The sequence below is a fragment of the Akebia trifoliata genome, chromosome 15 (genome assembly GCF_017979445.1).
Source record: "Akebia trifoliata isolate Shusen 1 chromosome 15, ASM1797944v1, whole genome shotgun sequence".
NCBI classification, from domain to species: domain Eukaryota; kingdom Viridiplantae; phylum Streptophyta; class Magnoliopsida; order Ranunculales; family Lardizabalaceae; genus Akebia; species Akebia trifoliata.
Window position 1 is genome coordinate 26,442,292 of NC_141389.1, and position 27,755 is coordinate 26,470,046.

Genomic DNA, 27,755 nt, shown 5'->3' on the forward strand with positions numbered 1-27,755 from the left:
AAGCCACAAAGACACAGAGGCTCCAAACAAGATCTGTAATGAAAAAAAATCCAAAAAAATACAAGCATAGTCTGAAAGGGCATAGTGAAAACCCGAAAGGGCGCTATGAGTAAAAAAATCAGACTATGGCAAGATCAAAGCCACCGGCACGATGAAAACCCAAAAAGGCATCGATGCGCAAAAATGTGGAAACCGGGTCTGGTGAAAACCGTAACTGGCACCAGGGGCAATAAGGGAATCATAAAATTAAAAAAACAAAAAAAAACAAAAAAACAAAAAAAAAAAAAAAAAAAAAAAAAAAGTAACTCCTGGCCCGCATGAGTATAAACTGTGAACGGCAAAAATTTCCCAGAATCCTAAGTCTCATTGCTCGATCGATATTTACCCAGTACTGGGGCACTGGGGATGACTCTAAGAAGAACATGAGAACTGCTGACATCTATATCCTCAGTAGTTGGCAAAAACACCAATATCATCGAGATAACAAAGGTTTTTCGAAAATCTTCATATTTTGGATCTACAATATCTATTCGACAAAGACAAATTACCAAAAATTCAAATGTTTTCAAAACTACTATTTTGGCCGATGACGAAAAATCTAGGACTTATTCAAACATCATGTTTTCAAAGCAATAGATACACCTGAGGCCAAGTAAGTAAAAAACCTATTTTCCTTTCATTTCAAAAAGTTTCACATTACGTTTTGTAAAAGGAAAAGAAAATAAAAAAAAAAAAAAAAAATGGTGCCAATCACACATTTCGACGAGAAATGAAGAAGGAATCAAGTCTTTCTTCTAAGGCGCGAATGCGGGCAGCTTGCCCCATCATTACCACCTCAGCGTCCGAAGCATCACGGCTCACCAGGTAGGATGTAAAGGCATCAAAACAGGGACCCTGGGCAAGCCTCTCCCGGAGATCCTCAATCTCCACCCTCAGAATGGAAGACTCTTCGATCCTCAAAGACTCAAGTCGAGTTATCTGGTTCTTCAGATCATTCTCAGAACGTAGCCATATCTTCTCAATCCGCTTATGAGACACCTTCATCTCCGCCAGTCGATCACGGTGGTCAGAGGAATGAGAACCAGAAGACCTCATTTGAACTGAAGAACGTGGCACAAGTTCTCTCAGCAATCTGTTGTTGCATCCAAAGTTGGTAGTTCTGAAAAGAATAACCAGGAAATACAGGATGATCAAGAGTCACCACGCTCTTCCAAGCTTTCTCTAACCGTTCACAAGAGAGCAAGAAGAAAGAGAAGACGAAGAACCAGAGGAGAAAACGAAGGAGAATAGCAGAGTGAAACGTCTAGGTGCGACATTCGATTTTTTTTAAAAAAAAAAAAATGTTCTGGTCCGTGCATGAAGCACGGACTGAATTAATTGTGCGCAGTCCGTGCTTCACGCACGGACCGAAGATATTAAAAGTAGAGTTCGTGTTTAAAGCACGGACCGAATAAGATTTAAACAGTCCGTGCTTCAAGAACGGACCGCCAATAAATATTAAAAAAAAAAAAAAAATCAAAATGGTATTCTTGCAAAAGCCAAAATCAATTGCTCAAAGACTCGTTTGAAAATACCTATGTCAAAGTTTTTCTCAAATCATCACAAATCCAAGACCTCACACGAGCTCCGCGCCACGAGATCGAGGAAATCAACCGGCGCCCTGTCAGACCCCGTGCTTGGGTAGCCATCTCTCAACCATCAAATCAAGTCGGTATTTTCAAAAACTTGTCTGAGCAAAATCCTCGGACCCGCACAAATCAGGGTTTCGTCTATTCTTTGCAGTTCCTTGCACGCAACTCCTGCAAAGAGGGGCAGCTGTAGACACCCGAATTTGAGCGGGCCCTCGACGCAAGATGCCCCAAAAAATCGAAAAATCGGAACGGGCCCCGAGGCCCAAACCTACAAGAACCCAATCTATTTTCAACTAATAAATGTCCGAGGTCACCCACGTGGCCCATGGACCCGCACACCTCACCACCCTCCTACATCCTTAAATTCAACCCACTACTATTCTACCCAAGCCCAATCACTCTCATTAAACCCAAGCCCATCCAATTACCCACACCGAAACCCAACCTAAGCTAAGCCCATCCTATTCTACAATCCAATCCAACACAAACCCAACCTAAGCTAAGCCCATCACATAAAACCCAAACTACTTTCCTAAACCCAACCCAACCTAAGCCCAACTCACAATCTAAGCCCAATTCAATACCCAAACCCAATCCAACCTGTCAATCTTATCAAACCAATCACCAACTCAATACAAAAAATGACACATGTCATCATCCCCTTCCACCTCCCTCATCTAATCAACTCAACCCATAACCCTACCCTAACCTAACCTATTCCCCATCCTCTCATCATCAACAACCCATAACTCAACCCATAACCCTACCCTAACCTAACCTATTCCCCATCCTCTCATCATCAACAACCCACAACTCAACCCATACCCTATACACCCTAACCTATCCCTCATTCTTTAACCACCCACATCACAACCCATACCTATCCATCACTTTCCCTTAAAACACTCCCATAAAATCACCTCAACCCATACCTCAACCCATACCTCCCATACTCTTCTCTTTAATCATCTAACCACCATCACCAATCAACTAATCTCTCCATCCCTCCATTTGCCACATGTCATCATCCCTTCAATCCTCTCAAAATCAAACCAATCACCACTCATCTCTCCAAATCAAACACCATACTTCTTCAACCATCTCAACACTCCTTCTCCAAACAACTCCCTTACACCACCACTCCTCCCATCAACCATCACTCATCTCACCCCACCAAACACTCTACCCAAATGGATTTGGGTAAGATCCAAACCATTTGGGTTAAAACACAACCCATTTCCATCATTACAAAAATACCCTCATTTTCATCTCAAATTTCATACCCTTTTCCTCTCAAACCCATGCCATTAACCACTACTCTCATCCTTCACCCCATTATACCCTTAAAAAACCCTCTCAACCTCTATAAAAACCCCTCCATTCTCCCCATACAACAACTAATGAAATTTTGATAAAAAATCCTCCAAAATCAAAACTCTCTACTCTACTCTCAACACCTCACTCTCAACTCAACTCACTCTCCTACAACTTCAAGCAAGTCCAAGTCAACTCAAAGGAAGGTCAAAGGAAGTCAAGGAAGGGTCAAGGTGGGTTCAACAAAAGGAACACCCCCTCTACATCCCCTCTTCTACTTTCCCTTTTCCCACACTTTGCACACACCACAATGATTTGAGTCCTTCAAGGGCCCCTTTTTCAATAAGGGTGCCCTCAATGGACTAAATCAATATCAAAGCCCCTCACACTTGAGGGCACACCTCAAACCATTTTCGATTTTATTTTCTTTATTTTAAAAATGACCGGATCCGAGGTTATCACCTATGGTGGGTGGAGTAGGGTGCCTAACACCTTCCCTACTCCATAAATGGACCCCCTTACCTTGAATCAAAGGTTGGACCACGTGCATTATCCTACGAGAGTCATCACATCAAAAATAATTTAATTTTCAAAAAATGAGACATCGGGTGACCATTCACACCCAATTCCATATTTGAATGGTGGCGACTCCAAAACACCCCAAAGTGGAGGGATGTTTGAAAAATATTTAAAATCCCGTGTCCACATTGATCTCCACTACATAGTCACAAGCCAAAAAAAAAAAAAAATTTCACGACTTAATCGATGATTCCTTTGATTAATCATGAATTATGATAACATCTTTACCTTATACCTTCCAAATTTTAGTTTTTCCAACATTCAAACATAAAAAGGAAGATGGGATTTGTAGAGAGGTTGAAAATGATTGGTTTTGGTTGGAAACCCAAAAATATATATATATATATATATATATATATATATATATATATATATATATATATATATATATATATATATATTTGGTATAATCTATGAAATTTTCCCGATTTGTTTACGAAACTTTTCCAAATTGAATCCTTAACAAATAATTACCGAATCCAAACTTTGTTACTATGCTCTACAAAATATTATTTATAGCCGACTAACTTGGTCGAGTTTCTGGACATATTAACTTGGTACATTTTCAAGGTTACTTGGTCTAGTTGTCTCGGTGAGTTGGTTCCATCAAATTTTAGGGTCGAGTCACAGTCCCCTCAAAATCCAATCAAGTCAACTCAAACGAGTTTTGAGTTGACTCCACAAGACTATGATTTTACCATCTCTCTCTCTCCCTCAAAAAAAAAAAAAAAAAAAGACTATTTTATTAAGCTAAAGGTGATCACTATAGCTTGAAGAACTGCCAAACATAATCCCTTAGCTGGAAATGAAGAGGTTTCTTGGAACATTAATAGTCTCTTTACAAGTTATTGTACCTTATTTAACCACCACTTACTAACCTTCACCACACTCACCCTCCTTTTCTCAACTAAATGGGTTTTTCAAGAGCTTTCTTGGGAACTTTTCTTCTTGTTATTATGGGCTTTTATATGGCCCATGGGCAGCCTCTTGTTCCTGGGCTTTTCAGCTTTGGAGACTCTGTTGTTGATGTGGGTAACAATAACCACCTCTCCACTCTTATTAAGGCAAATTTTCCTCCTTATGGGAGAGATTTTGCTACACAATCGCCAACAGGAAGATTCTGTAATGGAAAACTAGCCACTGATTTCACTGGTATCAAAGCTCAAAAACTCTTTTTTTTTTCTTTGATTAAATTCTCTACTCTTGGTTTTTTTTTTTTAATTTCTTGTGTTTTTTTAATTGGTTTGTGTTGTTTGATCTCTTTAAACACAGCTGAGAACCTTGGGTTCACTTCATACCCACCAGCCTACCTTAGCAAAGAAGCTAAAGGAGAGAATCTATTGATTGGAGCCAACTTTGCCTCAGCTGGTTCTGGTTATTATGATAAGACAGCACAATTATTTGTACATCACACCTCTCTCTCTCTCTCTCTCTCTCTCTCTCTCTCTCTCTCTCCACATTTTTGAAAGTTTTAAAATGTCAATAAAAATATTTGTTATTGGTGGTCCATGATTCTTCAACCTGTGAATCACTTTTTGATGGGATTGAAAGTTTCAGAATGAGTTTTTTTTTTTTTTTTTTTTCTTTTTGTGAGGATGATATCGTGGTCGTATATTCATTCTTCACAAAAGAATCAATTCATTCTAAAACTTTTTAAGACAAATAACTTTGCAATGGACTGATTTTATTTGGTGGAGATCATATATATATATATATTCTAACCCTATCAAAAGTAATTTACAAAGTAAAAAAATTATTGATTGTCAATTTTTACCTTGTAAACAACTTTTAATAGAGTTGGAAGTTTTAGAGAAAGGTTTTTTTTTTTGGTAAGAATAATGATGAATGCATGCGGTAAATCATATGCAGCTGATGTGGCAAAGTCACAGAACAGTAGATCATTTCTTTGTGTATCCCGAAGAAAAAGATCTATGGTTCTGTACTCTTGTCATGTCAATCGCGTATGATTTACCGCATGCATTGATGACAACTCTTTTTGATAACCTTCTTACCATAGAATTCGTCCTCACGAAAAATCAGTCCATTCCAAAACTTTTAACTCATATATATGACAAAGGGTTATCAATTTAATTGTCAAATAAGGATTGTCACATGGTCCCAACTTATATAAATTTATATAATAAAACACAATTGTAGGCCCACTTTGCTATAGCATCATCGGGGATAAACCCTACATCCAACTATATATCAAGTTATGATTTTGTGGGATCCACTTTATTTCTTATATTCTTCACCCCTCTAATTTTACTATAATTTCTCTTTAATTTATTTTATTATTTTTCATTTTTTACCCCTTTAATCTCAAAATATTATAATAATATCCCTCCAACATTTTTTCTTTTGACCTTCACCTTGAAAAAAATCGTTCTAATGACTTCTAGCCATCAGATCAGACTATTTTCATCATAAACTTAAAGAGTGGGTGACTAAAATAAGCACTTCAAGCCCTTTACGAAAATCACTCGCATCCAATGACTAGAAATTATCAATCAGTCCGATTTTTGGTGCAAAGGCCCTCAAAGGGGTTGGGTGAGCCTAAGAGTGTGCCGGGTTGGCTGATATGAGAGACAGGTATTTGTGATCAACACCATATATATATATATATATATCACTATTATGTAATAAATTGTTTGGTTTGTATGCAGGACACCATTTCATTAACACAACAGCTGGAGTACTACAAGGAGTATCAAATAAAGTTGGTGAAGATTGCAGGGAAATCCAACGCTTCTTCTATAATCTCAGATTCAATCTACTTGATTGGTGCTGGAAGCAGTGATTTTGTTCAGAATTACTACATCAATCCTCTTCTCTATGAAGTCTACACACCTGATCAATTCTCAGACCTACTTGTCCAATCCTTCTCTGCATTCATTCAGGTCTCCATTTCACATTATACAATACTACACCACATTATTCTAATCCTATACTATCTACATTATTATTAATAATTAAGATTATAAATATGGATTCGCCGTGTATATGGTTTAAAGTTTCATACCATCTTCGAACATGTTCATAAATCTCAAACAAGATCGATATAGAGATGATTGGTCGTCTGTTCTTGGGACGATCCAAGCAAGATTTCCATTGTCAATGCCGGGCCACCTCAATTACTTGTCTAAATTCACAAAAAATTGTTCGAGGTTTTTCAAACTCGGCTACGTTGATTAGTGTATAAATCAGTTCTTGTGCTTTTTTATTCATATAAATATAATTGATTTTTGTGAATTTAAGGATATGTGATTTATAAAATGAGATTTTGTGATTTTATCATCTATTAATTAATCAAATTTATATATATATAAATTTTGATAAATTCTTACTGTAAATACACACTTAGTGACGAGGATGGGTTCAGGGCTAAATATATCGTCGTAAAAGGTCAGGTGAGATTTGTTATTGTTGTAAAAGGTGTGTTTGTTTATAAGTTTCTTTTCATGAGTTCATAGATTTCAAACCTTAATGATAAACCCATCGTTGTTGAAGTTGCTAATTTCCCTTGAAGTATTAGGTGTTACTTAGTACCCTTGGATTGACTTGGAGTGTTCGACTCGTCAGATTCAATCGATCTCAAAGGTTGTAATATTTAAAATTGAGATTAGAAACTATGTCTCAAAATGTCTTGGATCTCAACCGAGATCAAAACAAAATCTTGGTCCTCCAACATTGTAAAATTGTCTCAAATTTTATTAATTGAGATTTTGATAATTTCTTGAAACAAGATTTTAAACCTATTCCATATGTGTCTATCTATGGTCCAATGCATGATTATTAACCTTGACACAACATTTTGTGACAGAAACTGTATGGGTTGGGAGCGAGGAAGATCGGGGTGACATCATTGCCACCCCTCGGATGCTTGCCTGCAACCATCACCCTGTTTAGCTCTGATAGTAACAAATGTGTGAAACGTTTAAATCGAGACACTGTGGCATTCAATAACAAACTAAACACCTCGATTCAAAGCTTGCAGAGTAAGTTGTCCGGCCTCAACATGGTCCTCTTCGACATCTACCAGCCTCTCTTAGACATCATCACCAAGCCTTCTGATAGTGGTACATTTTACAATTATCCTTCACTTAGTTATCTTTCACTTATAACATGATTTTGAAGTAACCCTCTTAGTTTTGGTGACGAATAGAGACCATGATTGTTTTTTATTTTATATTGGACTCAAAATTTGACTAATTGGTTCAACCGGGTTGGACTTTGGTTCAATTTTCAATGTCCCAAAATCTGTCTCGTTTGTTCTTGAAGGATGTAGAATACAAGGGCATTTCGGTCATGATAACCCTTTTGCATAGTTGCATGGTGAGATTGATATTGTGTTACCAGGATTTTTCGAGGCAAGGAAGGCATGTTGTGGGACTGGAACGATCGAGACATCGCTGCTTTGCAACTCCGAGTCGGTGGGGACATGTGCCAATGCCACAGAATATGTGTTCTGGGATGGATTCCATCCCTCTGAGGCCACAAACAAGATCTTATCTGATGATCTTCTTGTCCAGGGCATCTCCCTCATTTCTTAAGGACTCCCAACTCTTCCATCACTTGCAGATGGTTTTGGTGGTTTAGAATGGTGTGTATTGTATAATGTATAAAGGGGGCTACTTAGGGTTTCCATTTGTGGAAATTTTATTAAAATGTCGATCTATCCTCTTATGAAATAAGACGGTTCAAATTTAACAAATAATAATATTACTTAAAAAAAAAATTCAAAAATCAAAGAAAGCTGATATCATGTAATTAGAGTAAGTTAAAACAAGTTGGTATACTTTGAAGTATATATGTTCTTTTCATACTATTTGATCTTGTGCAAATAAAAGGTTGAAGACACGAGAAAAGTAGAAGGCTCCACACCAGGATTAGCAGCAGTAAGGAGGCCAAGCATGTCTATGAAAGTTCAAATCCAGCGTTGGAATTGATTGCATAGAGAAGCTTTGCCCTCAAAGTGCTTGCACGTTTGTACGTCGGAAGCTGTAATTCCAAAACAAACCCGAAATTAACACAACAATATCACTGAACAAGCTGATGGCCACGACTGCATTCTGTGGCTGTGTAGAAAAAATAAAAAAATTGAGTAGGAGGCTTTTCTGTATATTATTAATACCTTAAGTGTATTATAGCATGTGGAAGCTGAGGGAAGCCGGTCCACGTCTTGCCCTCCAAACGTTGCCCAAAGAGGGACGTCGCATACAACCTAAAAAGATCGGTTTAATCAAAGAAAAGTAGCCAAGACCACATAAAATTACAGTACAACATACCAGTGGACCGTTAACCTAACCAAATTTGAAATTCAAACCTTCTTGGATCAGATCTTAGGTCATTATGCAAAGGCCAAGTTCTCCGCAAAAGTCTCCCGTGGTAAAGGGAATCGCTAAAGAAAATGATCAACTAAAAACAAAAATGAACAAGAGACTGGGCTCCCACCAAACTAGCCCCTCTATAATAAAAAAATGTCATTGAAATGGGACCAACTAATGTCCTTCAAGATAGAGGTCCAGAGGTACAAAAGGGATTTGGTCATCTTTATTGTGAGCTCGACACCCTCCTCCGAGTTCTCAAAAGCTTCCTATTCCTTTCCTCCCAACCAAAGGGACCATCCTTCAGGCCAAATGGGAAAATTTCCCACAGTAATCCTCCTCTTAGACAAGGCCTTAGTGGCCCACCCAATAAAGAGATTGGAGGCTGTGTTAGCAAGCGTCCAATGTATCACAAACTTTTCAACTTTTTCGTAGTTTTTGTTAGACGCTCAAGTTCTAGTTCTAGGTTAGAGGGCTAAGATCCTTGGTCCTTACGAACTAAGGGTTATGCTCCACCAGAGTCCATATCGAGGCCAATGTTTGTAGATGACGGCCCTCAGCCTAAACAATACTTCTTTCTTAATTAAGAAACTAAACCTATCAAATATAATTTGAGGGTCTTGAGATGTTTGAAGTGTATAAACATCGAGCATTAATGAAATTTACCAAGAGCAGTGTAAGATTGTACCTTATGAATCGTAAAGGTTGGTTGCAAGTGTTTGAACCCAAGCAATGGAGCTCGAGAACAACTTGTCACAAACTTTAAAAGCATACAACGCTCGTTTGGCTCAAATCCTGCAATAACCTGCAATGACAGGATAACATAGAAACAGATAATGGAAGTATGTAAAAATAATAAGTAAGCCAGCATTCATGATCTCCCCAACCTGGACCCAACAGTATTTTTCTAGTGGGGTTCCAACAGTTCATTCTTTTTTCTTTGTTCTGTTTTTCTCTTTTTTATAGAGAAGAGGATGAAGGCATGAGGTGTATCTCAGGTCTATGGTATTACCCCTCAAAGGTCCTGTAGGGTAATCTGCTACACCTTACAAATATGCCTATTTTTATCTCAGGTCTATAGTTTCATACTCACTGAGTTGGCACCTTACAACATTTCATTCTTAGTCGATTTGTATCACCTAAGATGTTTCATAAAGGTTATAGGAATTAGAGCTTCCAACCACACAGCTAAAAGGAGACTTTATTTAGTAAACAATGAAATGATAAAGGATAAATGGAATTTTATTTCCATCAAGAAACTTAAAAAGGCCCATTCATGCAAGACTGCCCTGAAGTTTAAAAAAAAAAAGTTAGGATGCAATTGAATGACAATATAAACCATGGTGAAGCTAATTACATGTTTGCTGCTGAAGAGCAAAAGTCAACCACGTCAAAAACTTAAACCAATCATTTTTTGGATCAATACCTCCCAAAAGAGTTTAACTGTCCGACTCCCCTCAGAATAACCACCAGTGTATTGTGTGTTATTTCTTAAATCATCAACATCAATGTCATGGTTTCCACCTGAAAGTAACTGCATATGGTGATTATGGATTAGAACATATTCAAGTATAAGTCTATATTAGAATTTACCAAAAAGTTACTAACTAGGAGAAGCAAATAATGTTAAAAATTAATTATATGCATATGGTGATTATGGATTAAAAATTTTGATTATGTACAAACTGTCCTTATCTTTCTGTCTTTTTGTAGCTATAGTTCTAAGCTCTTTCTTAACTAGCTAGAGTAAGAAGCCTGTCTCTTGATGGGGCCCCCAAGGAAGCTATAAGTTTAGTGCTTTTAAGTCTAGTGTTTGCCTGCTGCTTGACTGAACGTAAGAGTATCACAGCACCCCCCGGGGTGAGGGCCTCCTTCCAGCTGTGTCTCACCTCCAGGGGGAGTATGGATAGCCTTCTATTAACCTTGCCGAGGTAAAATGAAGTATGAACTCATAGTGTAGTGCAGTATCTCTATTTCCGGATATCAGGTAAAAAACTACTTTTTGAGCATCCATAGACACTCCAAACCCTAGAACTTCTTTAAAACACCCATTTCCTCGCTCTAGCTCTCGTTTCTAATCCTACTCTGTGCAACTAAGTTCTCTCCCACTACTTATCAACAAACATAGCTACTATTTAAAACTGACTCCATCTATGTAGAAAGAAGAATATACCTGATTGAATTCACTTGCATTAAATAAGCTCAACCATGATGGTGATACAAGATCGATCAATCCTCTATAAAACGCATTGGCCAAAGGCAATATCTGCAAATAAATATTGAGAAAGCTAGAAAATCTAGAACATATGTATTATAAATTTCAATAACTTGCAAACCAGAACTATGTTATATTATGTACCTGTCGGTTAAGTTTATAGTCTGCAATCGCATGAACATACTGCAACTTGTTCTCATTTGTCACAGCTATATCTTTCCCACCAGGTTTAAGCTCTGTGACAACCCGTTTGCCTAGTAATTCCTCGGTAACTGTAAAATCCAAAGAGAGCTCCTTGACATCGCCATCATAATGCTGTAGAAAAAAAAACCAATTAATTATCAGACTATTTGGACAATGTAATGAGATAACTGAATTTTTTTATTTTTTTTATACATGGGTAAGACATATAGATAACTAAATTTGATCATATGTATGCATATAAAAGTACTTAAACAAAGGGGAAAAAAATGAATTAGGCAATGGAATGAATGATCAGGCTTCCAAAGCAGGACCAAAATGCTTTATCAGAGACAATCTTTTTTAACATGCACAAACAGAGGAAATTCCACCAATCCCAATCCTTTGGTTAAAAAGCCCTATTTTGGAAATAGAATTATCTATAGCTTTATTACATTACAGTTGTTTCAACAGCCTAGGTTGCATGAACAAATACCTTATATAAAAAAATTCATCTCGATAACATTTCCTTCAATCTTGAGTTTGAAGAACATTATATTGCAATGCCTCAGCATAACATTGGGAGCTGTTTGGGTAAAAACAAACGCAGTTACCATTTATTTAATTGCAATTACAGGACCTTATGTTTCATGAAGGATCAATTAGGGATAACTTGAGAACACAATGACATTCCATACTTCAAATTTTCTAGTGCGAAAAGAATTTACCTTTACATACATAATATTCCTGTAGAGCTCTGGATCTAGTGTTGATAATTCATCGAGAAATCCATAACGGCCTAGAAGCTTCCGTATAAAAACATGGGAAAAAGAATAATCTAACAAAATTCCTTCATAAAATGCTTTCCCAACAACTCTGCCAAGGAACTCAATCATTTGTATGCCATTCTCAAGCAATCTTGCTGATGCATTTGGTATTAAAAGTCTTTCTGAAGTTGAGGTCTGAGAGAATAGTCCATAGCTGCAACAACAAAGCAAGGTAATCTTTGCCATCAAACTTAAAGAGTAAACAGAAAATGGAATGAAAAAGAAATTAGAACTATTATAAGCAAAGTACTCATTCAGACTTACTCAGGGTCAAATGCTGTTTTTGATATATCAGTTAAGAACTCTTTGGATAACCCACCATAGTCCAGGCCAGCCTCTGGAAGGCCACATTCACTGACAAATGAAACATGAATACAAGATTTTAACCTCGATCCAAGAGAGTTTAACTGTTTAAATCCATCTTCAACGATATGATCCCTGCGAACCACTATCTCTATTGATCCTGGACCTGGTCCACTCACTTCACCTGCCATTCTTCGAGAGACTTTCTCCAACTTGATAAATTCTCTAAACATCTCAACCCTGCCAAGTGAAGTAGTGATGTAAGAAATCATCGTTATGGCTTGAAAACATTACCCACACCCACACCATAAGATCATTATATGTCTACACTTGAGAGAGGATTGTAATTTTTAGAAAGTAAGAAGTTATGGCTCCTACTAGGCCTGAATGGAAGGGATGGGATTTGTATTGCCAGCCCCAAATGGTTGGGTAAGACTGACAATGCTGAGATGGTATCAATTAGTGGTGCTATGGATAAGGAGTTACAGAAACCATTAGGAAAATTTAAAAATTTATAATAATTTAATATTTCCTTACCTGTTTCACCCTTGTAATAACTAATAACAGCCCAAACTGCTGGCATAATCAAATAGCATCTCCAATGTAAGTTTCAGTTAGGTTATGTAGAGAAGAGAATGGTAACAAAAACCACACAATAATACAAGAAACCTAAGTAACAAGGAGATTGTGGTTGTACTCACATGCTGGACACATGTCTACATACTTTGTTGAATAACCTCAATTTATCCATATTTTGTTTTCAGATATTATCTTTAGGGAGTGGCTATTTCAACTGAACATTTAATGTGCAGTTGGTTTCAGCAAACAAATCAATGCATTTAATGACCGTGGCAATATAAACAGTATAGACATGTCAATTTATTGGATTTGTAGGAATCAGTGTGCCTTACACAATATTGGTGTTATTCACCCAGACATGTCCCCATATGTTTGTCACATAACTACATAGTGCTGGTGCTCAGATCCTATCACATGATTTTAAGAACTGGAACATTCAATGCAGAAAATATTCCATTCCGAGATGCCTGAAGACGGGCACCTCAGATAGGACAATAACTAATTTGAATGATAAATTTGTTATATGAAACAAAACCCGACATTCGATTTTGTTGAGATCACTCGCAAATCCACCATAGTGTTTTTGGGTAATGATCAGATTGGGATCCATCACAACACATTCATGAATTGTTTCCTATATGCAGGAGCATCTGTCTTGATGAAGGTTCATTTGGACAATAATTTTGTTGTGAAAATTGATATGGACCTAAGAACTACAACGAAAAAGAAATGTGATGAACATCAGAAAAAGGTCGGTCCATATGGTCAAAACATTATCCAGTAAAATTGGCAAGTCACAAATTTCTATCAGACAGAATCCCTTAAGATTCAATTTTTGCCAAAAGCCCAAAAGCAAGAGCAACAATGATCTCATATAGAATGACAAAGACGAATCTGAGCTATCAAACATAAATAGAAGAGGGCACAATTCTTCAAATTTCTCTGATAATACTTACCTTTCTTCAAATGGAAATACATGGGGAGTAATGGTGATAACAGAACCCATGCTTGGAATGGTCAAAGCATCTCCAAATCTAGGATTACCGGATACTGCTTCATGAGCTCTAGCTACTGCTGCAATTGGAGGCCGACCATTTCTAGCAGGTGCAAGCCACAGAGGGGATGGGCAGAACTGGTGCCTGCAGTCCCTCTCATACAACAAATGGAGGCATCTAACTGCAGCATCCATTAAGGGAATATTCTGCTGGCCGTTATTATGAGAAAAGCCATTATATACTAATGTATTAAGCACTGCTGTTATTCTTCTCTGTTGTTCCAGTGTAAAGGGAGCCTAGTTCGCATAAATAAATGGTCAGGGAGCAATTAAAAACAGCAAAAGACTTTTAATACTAAAAAACAAAAGAATCCGACTAGCCTTACTAATTTAGTAAGATTTTAACTCTTACTAAGGGTCATTGACCTCACCTTGTGGCATCCAAATACATGATCCGAAGCCACAGGGTTGTAGAGGACAAAATTCTGTCAACTTTCAAAAAAAAAGTTATTCTTCACCGTTGAATTTTAATTTTAAATTTGGGAGTTCCGTGGAAGTTTGGTAGCCGTCCATTTTCAAAACCTTGGATGAAGCCCAATATTTTTTCATTTTTTTTGGATCTGAGTCTTTCCATGAAATCTAGAGGGCTGTGGTGTTTGATTGCCAAAGTATTAAGCCCTTTGAGCAAAACGACCCTTAGTAAGGCTTAAAATTCTACTAAGTTTGTAAGGAAAGTGTTTTTGAAATAAAACTAGAATCAATATACCTGCTTTTCATAGAACTCTATGTCGTCAAGAACCAACAGCAGATGTGAATATGTAGCACAGAACAGATGCAGCATACAGGACATGTCTTTTGAAATACCTTGTGGACCCCACTTAAAAGGCTCAACATCCCATAAGTCCCAATTATCCTCTTTGAGCTGAGAGAGCCTAGGTGGGCCATGGGTTGTATGCACATTATCCACATTTGTCGGAGGCTTCCCAGTAATTTTCTGCAGTACAGTCACCCATTTATTTCCAGCATCCTTAGAGGTCTTTCTTAGCTTTTTCTCGGAGATCTCATCATTCTGACTCATAGAAGTTCCACTCGTGCAAGGTTTATCATCCACATAGGTGTGACCTCTACTAAGGAAAATAGAATTATCCACTGCTCCCCACAGATCAGCAAGAAATCCCGGAGTAAAAGATAGCATGTTAAGAATAGGCAATGACCCACCTGTCGGGTTTAATGATGAAAATATTCTCAGCATATAAGAATAAAAATATGCAATATCAAACAATTCCAACTTCCCCAAATCTTCGAGGTCTTGGTTTGGAAGAGAAGTATAAGTCCTCTGAATGTTAGCATCCTTCTTCATCATGGCCAGAAGAGTCATAAGATGCCACTGCTGATGAACAGGTCTAAAGAGATCCATGTATGATGTATTTAATGATCCATAATTAGCATCTGTAGAAGCATCAACACTACCCAAGTCCTCATGGTTCTTCCTTACTTGTTCAACACTCTCAAGCCAAGCCAATAAGTTATCTGCAACAACCATGACAGCACGGACGTACAACATGCAGTCTATACCTTGAGTGAATCGTCCAGTATCCAAAGAATCATTCTCACACTCTGTTGCCAAGTTTATAATGTTTGCAAGAGCCCAACCAATAGATGGAATCCACTTGAGACGACAATCAGGTGCTCTTGATTGATCCAACTTAGACATCTCCATAAATATTTTCCTATTCGCGGCCTGCCACCACCTGCCTTAGTTTGATCAGTCCCCACATGTTTGGAATTTTAATATCATGTCTAAGATGTCAGATCAAGTTCACTCGAGAAAGTAATAATAGATAATGCATAAATCCCTTGAAACAGATGAAATGATGCAAAGTAACTTCTACCATTTTCCCAGTGACAAGCGAAGAAAAACTTCCAAATCACCACGACCACAAATTTAAGAACTTAAGGTTGTAAGCCAGTTAAGAATGATGAAGTGACTCTAACCTCTAAAGGACTTTGAAGTTTCGAAATTGGAGCAAGACAAGCATCAGCAGACAGCAGGAGACGAGGAAAAAAATTATTCATAACTAGCATAGAATAACAAAATTGTGATTGAAAATACAAGAAAAAAATGTCAATATCTGTGATCAATATTCCATATTCAAACTTGCAGATTAATGTATTCCCAGCTGTTTAGTTACATTGAAAACTTAAGTAAAGCACAGCATGTACAATAATATCAAAATGAATATAAAACTGACCATGAAAGGTATAACCAGTTAATCACTAACCGAACTAGCCCAAACAATATAGAATATACATAAAACTATAAATCTCTCTTCTCGTTACCAAGATGAAGGAAAAGACCTTGTGCAGCTTAGATGAGCCTTACCAGTAGAGTCCGGACGCAAGGTAACAAAATAGACTTGTGCTTCAGAGCTGGTATGAGAATTGTAGGTAGGCGTTGAACAAGCCAGGGAACTGTAAGTAGAAAGACACAATACTGCTCCACAGCATCTTCCATATCCAACTGGATAGAATCATTTACGTCTAATTTTGCAACTTGAAAAGGTCGCAAAGCTGAAGTTATTGCACTTGCGATAATCAAGAAATGGTCATCTGTCTGTAGACCACAGTTCTTCGGTAATGCAATATGAGAATCCAGTTTAATAATGTATCTCCTAATACAGCCATACAGACCAAGTTCTCCAGTTGCAATAGATTTGATTAAATCCTTTACAGCAATATCTGCATCTCTGAGATCCACATTGTTAATGTTCTTCCACCCTTTCCAATCAGTTAAGGCAACAACCAGACGCATTGCCAGAGAAGTAAGAAAAACAGTATCTTCTGAACCGGTGTGATCACATTCAGCAAGAATAAATAAGCATATTGAAATCAGCTTCCGTGACTGATGAAGCCATGTCTTTCTCTCCTCAAGTGTGCCCATAGCCAAAGAACAAAAGTTCTTCTGTGAGTCTACAAATCAGGAATGGTGAACATATCAGTGCAGTTGTTATTTATGAACATCACAAGTTATGGGAATGAACCAAAAATCCCGAAAAGATACTTTTGATAGATGATTACAATATTACACTACTTCTGGGGACTTTTGGGAACTTGGCTCTAATACCAATTACAGGATCAAGTCTAGTTTTGGGGATAAAGTTTAATTTTGAGGTTCGAAAAAAGGATATATTTGAAAGTGGTCTGAGAATGGTTGGAGAGTGGTCGGAGAAAAAGAAGGGGAAGAGAAGCATTTTTTATTTCGAATGCCCCCTTCTTATGAAAGAATAGGATATTTATAGAAACTTTAGAAGGTTTTGAAAAGCTTTAGAAGGGATAGGTGTTCGGCTAAGATTTGGCCGACACATTTGTACTTGTGAAGGCACGTGAAGAGTACACATGTCACCATATTAGTTGACCGACGGTGCAACAGTAATAGTACACGTGGCACCATATTAGTTGACCGACAGTGCAACAGTAATACTACATTATTAAGGAGTTTGACGGCTTCTAATGGCTTTTGACGATTTTGACAGCTTTGACGTATTTTTACATACAACTTTTTACAGACTCTTTGATATATTTATACAACCTTTTACAGACCTTACATATAATTTTACATATGACTTTAAAGAATATTAATTCAAAAGACAAAAAATGAAGAACAAATAATAAGAGATATACTACAGGAATTTAGAATCCCTGTCAGCAAAATTACTCAACAATCAAAAAGGAAATTTTAACAATTGTTTTAACAATTTTAAAATTTCGAAGTGATGTTTTAAATCAAAAGTTTTTATAAAAAATTGATTGCAAATCTGCAAAAAATGTTTTAGAACAAGATGTAAAAAACCTTGCATCAAAACAAATTTTTGCCAGATGGCAAGCTTTACTTTATATTTTTGAATTGATATTGAATTTATTCCTGGTTCTCAAAATAGTCTCCCTGATTTTGTAACCAGAAAATTTCTTCAAAAGCCAAAATGAGCTCTTCCAAAAGTCAGCAAAAGTCAAAAAGAAAGAAGAAAATTCCTATTGAATTTCAAATTTCTCCTTCTCATTTTTCTCCTATAGCTCCAAAATCTAAATACCTCCACAAGATAAGTCAAGTCATATTTTCATTATCTCAAAAGCAATTCGAATCCTTAACGATCCCTCAAATTCAAAAGCACTTATTCCTAGGAAATAACCTTTCAATCCTAAACAACCCAATCTATCCTCAAAATTTTATGAAGCAATTTTATCCCAATCTCAAAGTGTAATTATTTCTCATAATCTTGATCAAAATGAAGAAATAGCATATTCCAAATTAAAAATCCAAAGAATCATACCTTACCAAGAATGGGGTATATCTTTTTTTATCTCAAAATATGTCAAATCTCCAACCAATCAGCAAATTCCCTACACCTACTGGGACTATCAAAATGCATGAGAATTTGTTCTCCTAATCCAAAATACAAAAAGATCTCACTCATGGCTCATCCAATTCTGCCAAAATTTCAACAATCAAATTCCTTATTAGTTCTTTAACCAATGGTGGCAAAATTATGATGCTATCACTGAAATTTTTCCATATGAACAAGTTTCTCTTTTTGAAGAATTTGTCAACAATAATAAATTCAAAATGAAGATTTGAATTATTAAAATATGTTGTTCTTTGCCCACGCAAGTTATCATTGGATACTTAAGTGGAACCACTCAAAAGAATTATTGGACAATTTTCCCATTTTCTTCAAAAACACATATGTCAAATGGTGGGATAAAAATGATCAGAACAAAGTGACTTCTAAATCACCTCAAAACACACAAAAGAATGTCACTAGAAAATTTTCCAAAATTACCAAAAACCGCCACAAAGTTTTCTAAAAAATCCTATACTCAAGCAGCTACCTCAACAATGACTACACCAACAACCTCTCCTACAAAAGTCTCTACACAAGAATTTGCATTAGCCATCGAATAAATGCAAAAGATATCCAAATAACTCAGAAGCCTCAAAGATGCAATGTCAGCTCAAGGATCTATCGCTACAAAATCGTCCTCTTCAAATACTCCTCAAAATATCTCTGATGACAAAGAAAAAAACGGTTTTTGTTCTAAAATATAAAAAATAGTCTAAAGTCATATGTAAAATTATATGTAAGATCTGTATGAAAAGTATGAAGGTCTGTACAAGGTTGTATAAATATATCAAAGAGTCTATAAAAAGTTATATGCAAAAATACGTCAAAGCCGTCAAACTCCTCAATAATGTAGTATTATTATTACACTATCGGTTAACTAATATGGTGCCACGTGTTCTATTACTGTTGCACTGTCGGTCAACTAATATGGTGACACGTGTACTCTTCATGTGCCTTCACAAACACAAATGTGTTGGCCAAATCTCAACCGAACACTTGTCCCTTCTAAAGCCTTCCAAAACCTTCTGAAGTCTCAATAAATATCCTATTCTTTCATAAGAAGGGGGCATTCGAAATAAAAAACGCTTCTCTTACCCTTCTTCTTCTCTGACCACTCTCAAATATATCCCTTTTTCGAACCTCAAAAATAACCAATGAGCAAAATACACCATACCCACGTCATGAACTATCAAGACTACTGACACTCTAATTTGATAAATTTGTTCAGACCATCTTCGGGTTGCTTCATTGGATACAACTGAACTTGGTAATCAAGTGCATGTTGGAGTTAAATGAGGACTTTGTAGAAATAGGTTTACTGCTATCTTTTTAAAATTCAAAAGCTACATAAATTTTATTTTCTGGGATGTTTAGGCAGGGTGCTTTATAACCCAACTTTAAAATAAATAAATAAATTATTTATTCATAGAGCATAAGATTATTTATTTTAATTTTTGGAAAACCTTTAAATTTATGACCTAGCTGATGAAGCTTACCCGTGATGTTTGGGCGAATTTTATTGTTTGTACAGAACTTAAAGTAAATGGGAAATGCTTTTGCTATTTTTCTTCATTTACTTTCTATGGGGGTTCTTCATGAAAAAACTTCCACTCTATCAAGGGTTTTCGAGATAAGAGCAAAACAAAGGAGATGAAGTAGAAGAAGAAAGTTTGGTAAAAATATTCAATCCAACATTAGTTCAAGATAATCCTCCTATAATAATATCACAATGTACTAGAAGTGTCAAGATATTCGTTCGATATTAAAACTACCCTCTTTCCTCACAATCCCAATAAAAAATCCAAAACTTCCATTTGATCAAAATAGTGTCCTGAAATCCCACCATTATTAGGTAGCAAAGCCAATATGACAGGACCTCTAGCTCCCTCTTCCATAGTCATGGTCCCAGTGTGCCAACTTTAATCAGTATTAACACCAGGATGAACACAATTGATGCATTTAGTGTGGCCTTAGATATGCCATAAGATGGAAGCATGATGGACCATCCCTTGGCTTCAAGCACACCCTATTTCAAATCGTGTACGAAAATCTAGCATAACCCATGTTTCTGTGTATGTTTGACACCCTTATTATAATTTTTTGCATGTTTAAAACAAATTGGAGTGACCTTAGAACATTAATAATGAATTGTAGTAGAGATCAACTTTTGGTTAAATGGGATTCATGCCTAACACCTTTTGGCACCCAAACTTCTCTCTTTCACCCTCACTAGATCCTCTTCATTTCTAAATCATTTGGGGGACACATTCTTTCACTCTGAGAAGACTCTACTCACAAATGTGATGATGGATCTTCCTTAAAAAGGTTTTAAGAGAAATTGGGTAAGGCAAGCACAAGTGCCGAGGTCATGGCTAATTTCAATACATTAAAAACAACGTTCAATGTTATGGAAAGAATTTTTAAGAGTCACTATAAGTTTGTTGATGTGCTTCTCATCTTTGACAAATTTCTTGAGTCTCTGAGTCCAGGGAATCCACGTAATCCTTGAAGAGTTTTAGACACTAGCCAGTTAAAGCATACAACCGATCTTTTCTAGACACAACGTGACATAGAAAGTTTCAACAATAATTTGTTTTTGCAAAGTAAAAGATTTGATCCAACAATATTCTCCATCGGGGTTAACACATAAACCCAAACATAGTTGCTCAACCAAAAACAGCAAAACGGTTATTGTAAAAACTCATCATTATTTATGGCTCACCCCAATTATTGTGTTAGGCAACAATATTAGAAATATATACAATTTAGTCTTGATTTCAACAATACTAGTTGTTTCGTTTTATAAGGCTTTAAAGCAGGGACGTTCTTACTTGACATTTCCAATGTCCTTCATTTGGAGTCAAAATTCCATCAAAGGTAGCATTTTTCACTTGGTCCGCTACCTTGAATATATTCCTATAGCCAATTAATGTCATTGCACATGGTACAACCTCAGTAAATTATTATTATTAACCTCTGTAAATTATTCCAGTGTTTGTAAGGCTTGTGGTGAGTTGATTAATCAAATCTTAATCCATTGTAAATTTGCTTTGGATGTTTGATCCCACTTCACATAACTACTTCATAAACTAGGATGTTTCCCTACTTCAGTCCTGTCAGTGTTTGAACGTTGACAATCAAGGACCTAACCCATTTTGTTGTGTGTAATAACTGATGATTCAAGGGATGGAGCAATCACTTCAGGAAGTTATTATTACCACCCTTGGTCTATTGTTCTTTTGATGTCATCTTTTTAAGGACTTTAGGGGTATCTTCTTTGAAGACTTTTTATTCAGGTGTGATTCACTTTGTAGGCCTACTGATTAAAGCTCTTCGAGTTGCAGTGGTTGATCATCTCGACCATTGTTTTTTTTTTTTCTTTATATTAAAATAATATAACTTTCAACAAAAAAAAAAATCTTATCATTTACAATAACTCAGAAAGCTCTGATTATCATTTTTCTATCTTGTTTCCTTTATCTTTTAGTAGTTTGTCGGTTTTATAGATTCACAAGTTCCATTAGCTTAATTCTTTAAGTCAGTATTGATATATTCATTATATCAACACTGACTGTAATATTTCTGTGTAATCACATAATTTGTACGGTCTGTCACTTGTAATATTTCTGTGCTGTACCTGTGTTGGGGTGGTCTTCTCGACCATTCCCTTTTTTCTTCATAAAATCATTTTTTTATAAAAAAAAGTGTTTACATATTCATTAACTAATATTTCTTTACATAACTCAGTGGCTAGCAAACATGCCCTCTTTTGGGGTATTTTTGGTGTGCTGGGATGTCTTCCATGTTCGGAGAGGAGCCTATTTGAATCTTGACTCACCTTGGGAACTTCTTTTATGAGGGCAAAGCGAATTTTGTGGTCCCTTACACTGTTTGCGGTTTGTTGGGGCATTTGGAAAGAAAGGAACTGTCACATATTCGATAGGAAGGAGGCCTCGTTGCTGGACATTTTAGTCTCTATAAAAGGGTTTCTTTTTTTCTTGGTGTGAAGTCTTTGTGGAGTTCAGAGGGATTTTCTTTAATGACTTCATGGGAAGATGGGATAGAATGCATTAGGCCTGGGTTCTATCTTGCTTTTATATTTTGTACGTTTTTCTTTGGTCACCTCGACCAATTTCTAATATATTTGCATTTACCTATCAAAAAAAAATATTTATTTACAAAATTATATTCTAAACAGGATCTCTAAAGATAACATGGTGCAAATATGGTATCCTTTGCAACGTCGAAGAGCACCAAGAGAGCTTCTTAATGTTGAAATCAGGGAGTTAGTTAAATGGCATGTCCAAGAACTCAACTGGATGAGTCAACCTTAAGAGGGGAAAGATTCTTGGGACAAACATCAGCCTTGTTTTTCCAAAGTCCCAAATGGGTTTATGTGCCATGGTATAACATTTATTGTATTATAGCAAGTTCAATCAAGTATGGTGTCTTAATCTCAACAAATCTAGAGACCTACTAGAGAGTTGACACCTAGGTTCACTATAGTAGCCATATTTTTCCCAAGTCACCGCATGTGAGGGAGACAGTGGCATTATGTAATCCAAGTCAACATTTCTGCAAACTAATTAAAGGGTTGGGAGCATGTAGCACATAATTTTGGTTAACTTTGTCCACTATAACCTACCAGATATGCACCCATATTGAGAAGCGAGAAAACAAAAAAGATCAAGTTGTCAAATTATTTCCCCCATGTAAGCTCAACATTATGTAACAAGTTACAGTTAAAGCCAGCATTCTAAAAATAACCTTGACATCATAGACTCTCTCACTTGAAAAAGAAAATAAAACACAAAACAAGGAGAGAAAGATGGTTTACCAGTTGAATTTATGCTTTGCAATAGAATTTTGAAGCAGGTCAGCATACACTTTAAGTTTCTGGTTTGCTGCTTCTGATGTGCAATGGATGAGTGAGTGATAAAGAAAAGAAAAGGTCTCAACAAGCTACTAGAAACCCATGTGCTGGTTATTGGAATATTATGATGATTCACTAAGGCTTTCCATTCTTCTTGAACTTGCAAAGACACCTTCTTTGTAATGTTGTAGCACCTCCAGACTCTCTGAAAGAATGAAAAGCCAAAACATTTTTCACGTGAAAATACTATGTTGTTCAGAGTGCTTTTATTTAACAGGCACAAGAAAAGTATAGTTTTTTATTAGTGAAAATTATATTTTAATAAAAACACTGGAAACAGATGAATTTAGTGAAGAGAAGCTCCAAATGGAAAGGCAATAGTGTAGAAAGGAATTTTATCAAAAAAATTATTAAAAAAATATAAAACAAAAAAACAAAAAGCAAAGGAGTTTCAGTGAGAGAAACAAACAGGGAAAGATACAAAAATTAATTAACAGCTACTAAAAACGAAATCGTCAAAATGGCATCCCTAAATTCTTTCAAGGCCACTTATATACATACATGAAGGGAAAAAAATCCTTCAAGGCTGATTTACAATAATACATGAGTGATTAGTCCTTCAACATTCAACATGATAGCCTCGGCACTTTCCTTTTTCTTGAGCACTTTTCAATTCATTTCCTTCCAAAGGGACCCATACACTCCAGAAGAAAGAAATCTCTTTAGCACTTTCTCTCCCCTCGAGAATGATTCAGTCTAGGGCTACATTAGAATGTAGAACCCATTCCTCTTTCGCCTATGTCCATCACCCAAGAGTCACGTGGATGTGTTACATTTCAGTTACCAGAAAATTTGAAACTTCCTTTTTTCCAGTAGTCAAACTTGGTGCATGGCACTCTTGAATATGCTTCATACTTAAGTGTAGGGCTTTTACCTAGTTGCTTCTAATTCCGGTTCCTTTGGCTTTGTTACCTTCATTGACGATTGTTCTTGTGTGAAATGAGTGTTTATTTGAAAAATGAATAGTGATGTGTTTGAAAGAAATTGTTTCATCAATCATATATTCATATGCAGTTTCAAAGATAGATAAAGATTCTTATAAGTGCCAATGGAGAAAATAACTTTACCCACCAAACAATAAGATTAATTAAGCAATGTAGATATCAAAAACCAGAAGACATCTATTTTTTCACCCTCGGTAAAAGAATGCACCACTCACTTTGCCATGCAAAGCCGATTCCATAATAGTTTGTGACTTCAGATCGAAGCTGCTACTCACTTTTATAACTATTTAGTTCTCTTTCAAAGAGCAACTCCAATGGGGATACCCATCTCCATACCCACAAATGGGTAACCATGGGCTTATGGATAGCCATTCATGGGTATACACTCCACAATTGTGCTACCCAAAAAAGGCTATCCATAGATATTTTAATATTTTTTAATTCGACTCAAATTTCAAATGGTCTGAAATTGTTATATTTTTCAGCCAACTGTCTGAATTTTTTCCCTCCAAAAAATGGAGAAGCTGTGTGGAGCTACCTACTTTGGGTCGTGGGATGGGTTGTGTGTCGGAGAATCCTACTTTGGCTTTCATGACCCAAAATGGCAGACAAGAGGGGATGGCAGTAGGATAGATCGTGTGTTGGAGTTGCTCTAAATGAGCTTCTTCTTTTTTCCTCTTTTTTTTTTCTTTCTTTTCTTTTTTTGGGAGGGGGGGCGTGGATTTTCAATTACGCCTATTGAAGTGGTCAGTGAATCACAGTGTTTTCTTTTTTTAGCTTGGCAAGTGAGATTATGATCAGTAATTAGTAGGTGAAGATGGATTTTGAACCTTGTTGCGAAATCAACACTCAGACTTTAACCAACTTAGCAAGCTTGCACCTTGTGTGAATCACAGTTCTTGTTAAGAATTGCATCTCAATTTCATCTTAAGGTACACTTTTTAAAGATCCTATTTTTATCTTCAACCAAGTAACAGTAAACTTTTTGCCCAAATCAAAAATAAAAATTAAAAACAAATACAACCAAAAAGCAAGAGCAGTTAAACAATCTCGATTTATAGAATTTAATTTCGCCCAAAAAAAGGGGAACCTGAATGAGGAGAGCGCAGCGGAAGCCCTACGAGTGTAATTGCGGAGTTCTCTTTCATGCGAGACCTTCTCGAGGAGGGCGTCCCTTGTAATCTCTTTGGCGCTCGCTCCTCTCAACGACACCTGCTTTAACAATCAAGCAATCAAGATTATCATAGAATATCAAAATCAATCGATTGAACAGTAGACACTTTAATTAGATTTCGATCAATCGTTCACAAACTTATGAAAAAAAAATGGAAATTTTCACTTTTGGAGATCTGATCGATTGGAGAGGATAAATACAGAAGATTGAACAATTTGATGAATTAAATTAAATTAAAAGTGGATTTGTTCGAGAAATTATCAGATCAGAGAGAGAGAGAGAGAGAGAGAGACTTGTTTCCGAGGTTCAGCCATGGAATCCAGAGACGAACCATTCAAATTGCTCCTCTCTCGATCTATCGACTTGGTTCTTCGAAGTCCCAACTCCCAACCATAGCCCTCTCTCAGTTTTGTTGACTTATCATGACTTCTCTTGGCTACAACCACGTTGGACACATTAGTGTCCAACGATGAACATGTTTCCTAACCCAAACCAATCCAAATTAGGATCATATATTTTCTCGGGATACACAATTGCACATATTTATGTGTCTCGAGAAAAAAAAAATCCATGATTCTAACACATGCCACGTCAAGGAACATATGCGAGAGTGGGGCATCAGAAAATCATTATTTATATATATGCAAAATGAACTAAGGTTGCATCAATTGGTACCACATAACTTAACTGGTCCTGGAGTGATGTTTAATTTCCTTTCCACATATCCAAAAACCAAGATTTAATTTCAATTTGATAACAATAGAATCAAAATTGGATTGGATCTCAATATTAGACTGATTTTGTTTATAGAGAGAATGGGAGAAGGGTGCCTTAGTGAGTGTACGAGCCCTCAAGTCTCTTTGGGGATGGCTTACTCAATTACTTAAAGTGGTGATTGTGTGAATGTCGCACAGGTATAGTTGACACTTCACTTCCTTCAATTTCGATCAGTATGCAAGCACTCCACTCGCTTTTATTTCATATGCTCGTTCCTGAACTCCACACACTATTCCATCTCTCTTTCAAATCCTTGTTGCTGGTAGAGTTCTCACAACTCTAATTAAATAGCTATCCTTTAAAGGCTCATACCGTGCTTATGAACGAGTGGATAGAATCATTCTCATATCCCTAGTTTATTAAAAACAACTCTTTTGAGGTTAGCATTTTGTTATTCCTCGATTCTTATCACAATGTTGGTATACTGCACTATCTTTGGGATCCCATGCTCAAATGGTGACTATAGGATGTTTTTAGGTCATCTTCTTGTTAAGTCCTAGACCTTGTGATTGTTGTAAAGTCGGATGGGAAAGAAGGACCTCAGAGTCCACCAATAGAACGCTAATATCAATCAATTTTTATTGCTTTTGAGAATAATGTCATGTAAGAGACCCCCATACATATGTATCAGATTAGTGCTTATTGGAATAAGTTGTTCCTATTGTGAGGAGAACACATGTAAAATGTATAAATTGTTTGGTATCAAAGCTCGCATATTCCCCAACACAATGTGTGGACAAAGATTTTCATCCAAGTTGACTCTTTGAACTGGAGCCATTGAACTAGTTGAGAACTCGAAAGAAGCAAAACTCAGACTTGATCTTGACCCATTCTTGGTTACTGAAAAAGAACTTGAAGAGGTATGTATCAATCATGATGTTGGTCATTGCTTCTTTTTATCTCTCTCATTATCTATTATGTCTCCAAAGAGATATTGGTTAATTTTCTACACCATAAACACATGTATCTTGATGTATTGATTGGGTTAGAATTATTCGGTATGAGAACTAGTACCACGTCTCGAATTCAAACTCAAATGAGCAGCTTGAGGGAAGATACCACTCTCTCAAAGTGGGCATCAAGGGCATTAGTAGAAAGTGTAGTAAAAATTGTATGGAAACGACACATAACTAAAAAGAAGATGAAGAAATATTGATTGTTCTTTGAGGCATGTTGTAGCAATGTTTCTTTAAACGTTATTTATCCCCTTCCATTATTAAATCAATAATGCAAATGAGTTATACCAAACACGTTCCCAAGATACAACAAAGTCTAATCTTTGTGTTATTTCTCATTTTTTTGCACTAACAGTAAGAAATGTGAACACTACAATTTATACCCAAGAAGAATAGAGATATATTTGAAAATACAAAAAATCTGTAATTTTCAGTAAGTAAAATGAGTTTTCAAACTTGAAATTTTAAAATGAATTATGTTTCTTTAGACAATCATCTAATGGTTCCTGTTAAATAGTCACACTATTCTAGAATAGACACCAACAGTTGAAGAAACTGCATTGACCCACAGTCAACATTATTTGATTCATGGTCATACATACCCATTAACAAGTCATCATGT

The 27,755-nt window shown here is 36.4% G+C and overlaps 2 protein-coding genes across 2 annotated transcripts; one reads left to right on the forward strand and one right to left on the reverse strand.

Annotated features, from left to right (window-relative positions):
- The first annotated feature begins 4,397 nt into the window (after positions 1-4,397).
- LOC147384869 (GDSL esterase/lipase At5g22810-like) lies at positions 4,398-8,270 on the forward strand. The gene is made up of 5 exons (XM_086425282.1): positions 4,398-4,676; positions 4,797-4,927; positions 6,191-6,424; positions 7,348-7,603; positions 7,884-8,270. The coding sequence occupies exons 1-5, from the start codon at positions 4,436-4,438 to the stop codon at positions 8,075-8,077; spliced, it is 1,056 nt and encodes a 351-aa protein (XP_086281408.1). The 5' UTR covers positions 4,398-4,435; the 3' UTR covers positions 8,078-8,270.
- Positions 8,263-25,846, reverse strand: UPL7 (ubiquitin-protein ligase 7). The gene is made up of 14 exons (XM_086425284.1): positions 25,694-25,846; positions 25,320-25,438; positions 23,187-23,437; positions 16,333-16,919; positions 14,716-15,690; positions 13,912-14,246; positions 12,338-12,616; positions 11,975-12,227; positions 11,211-11,381; positions 11,025-11,117; positions 10,278-10,385; positions 9,540-9,656; positions 8,659-8,748; positions 8,263-8,525 (listed from the first exon to the last, which is right to left on the reverse strand). The coding sequence occupies exons 1-14, from the start codon at positions 25,712-25,714 to the stop codon at positions 8,442-8,444; spliced, it is 3,483 nt and encodes a 1,160-aa protein (XP_086281410.1). The 5' UTR covers positions 25,715-25,846; the 3' UTR covers positions 8,263-8,441.
- Between the last annotated feature and the right edge of the window lie 1,909 nt (positions 25,847-27,755).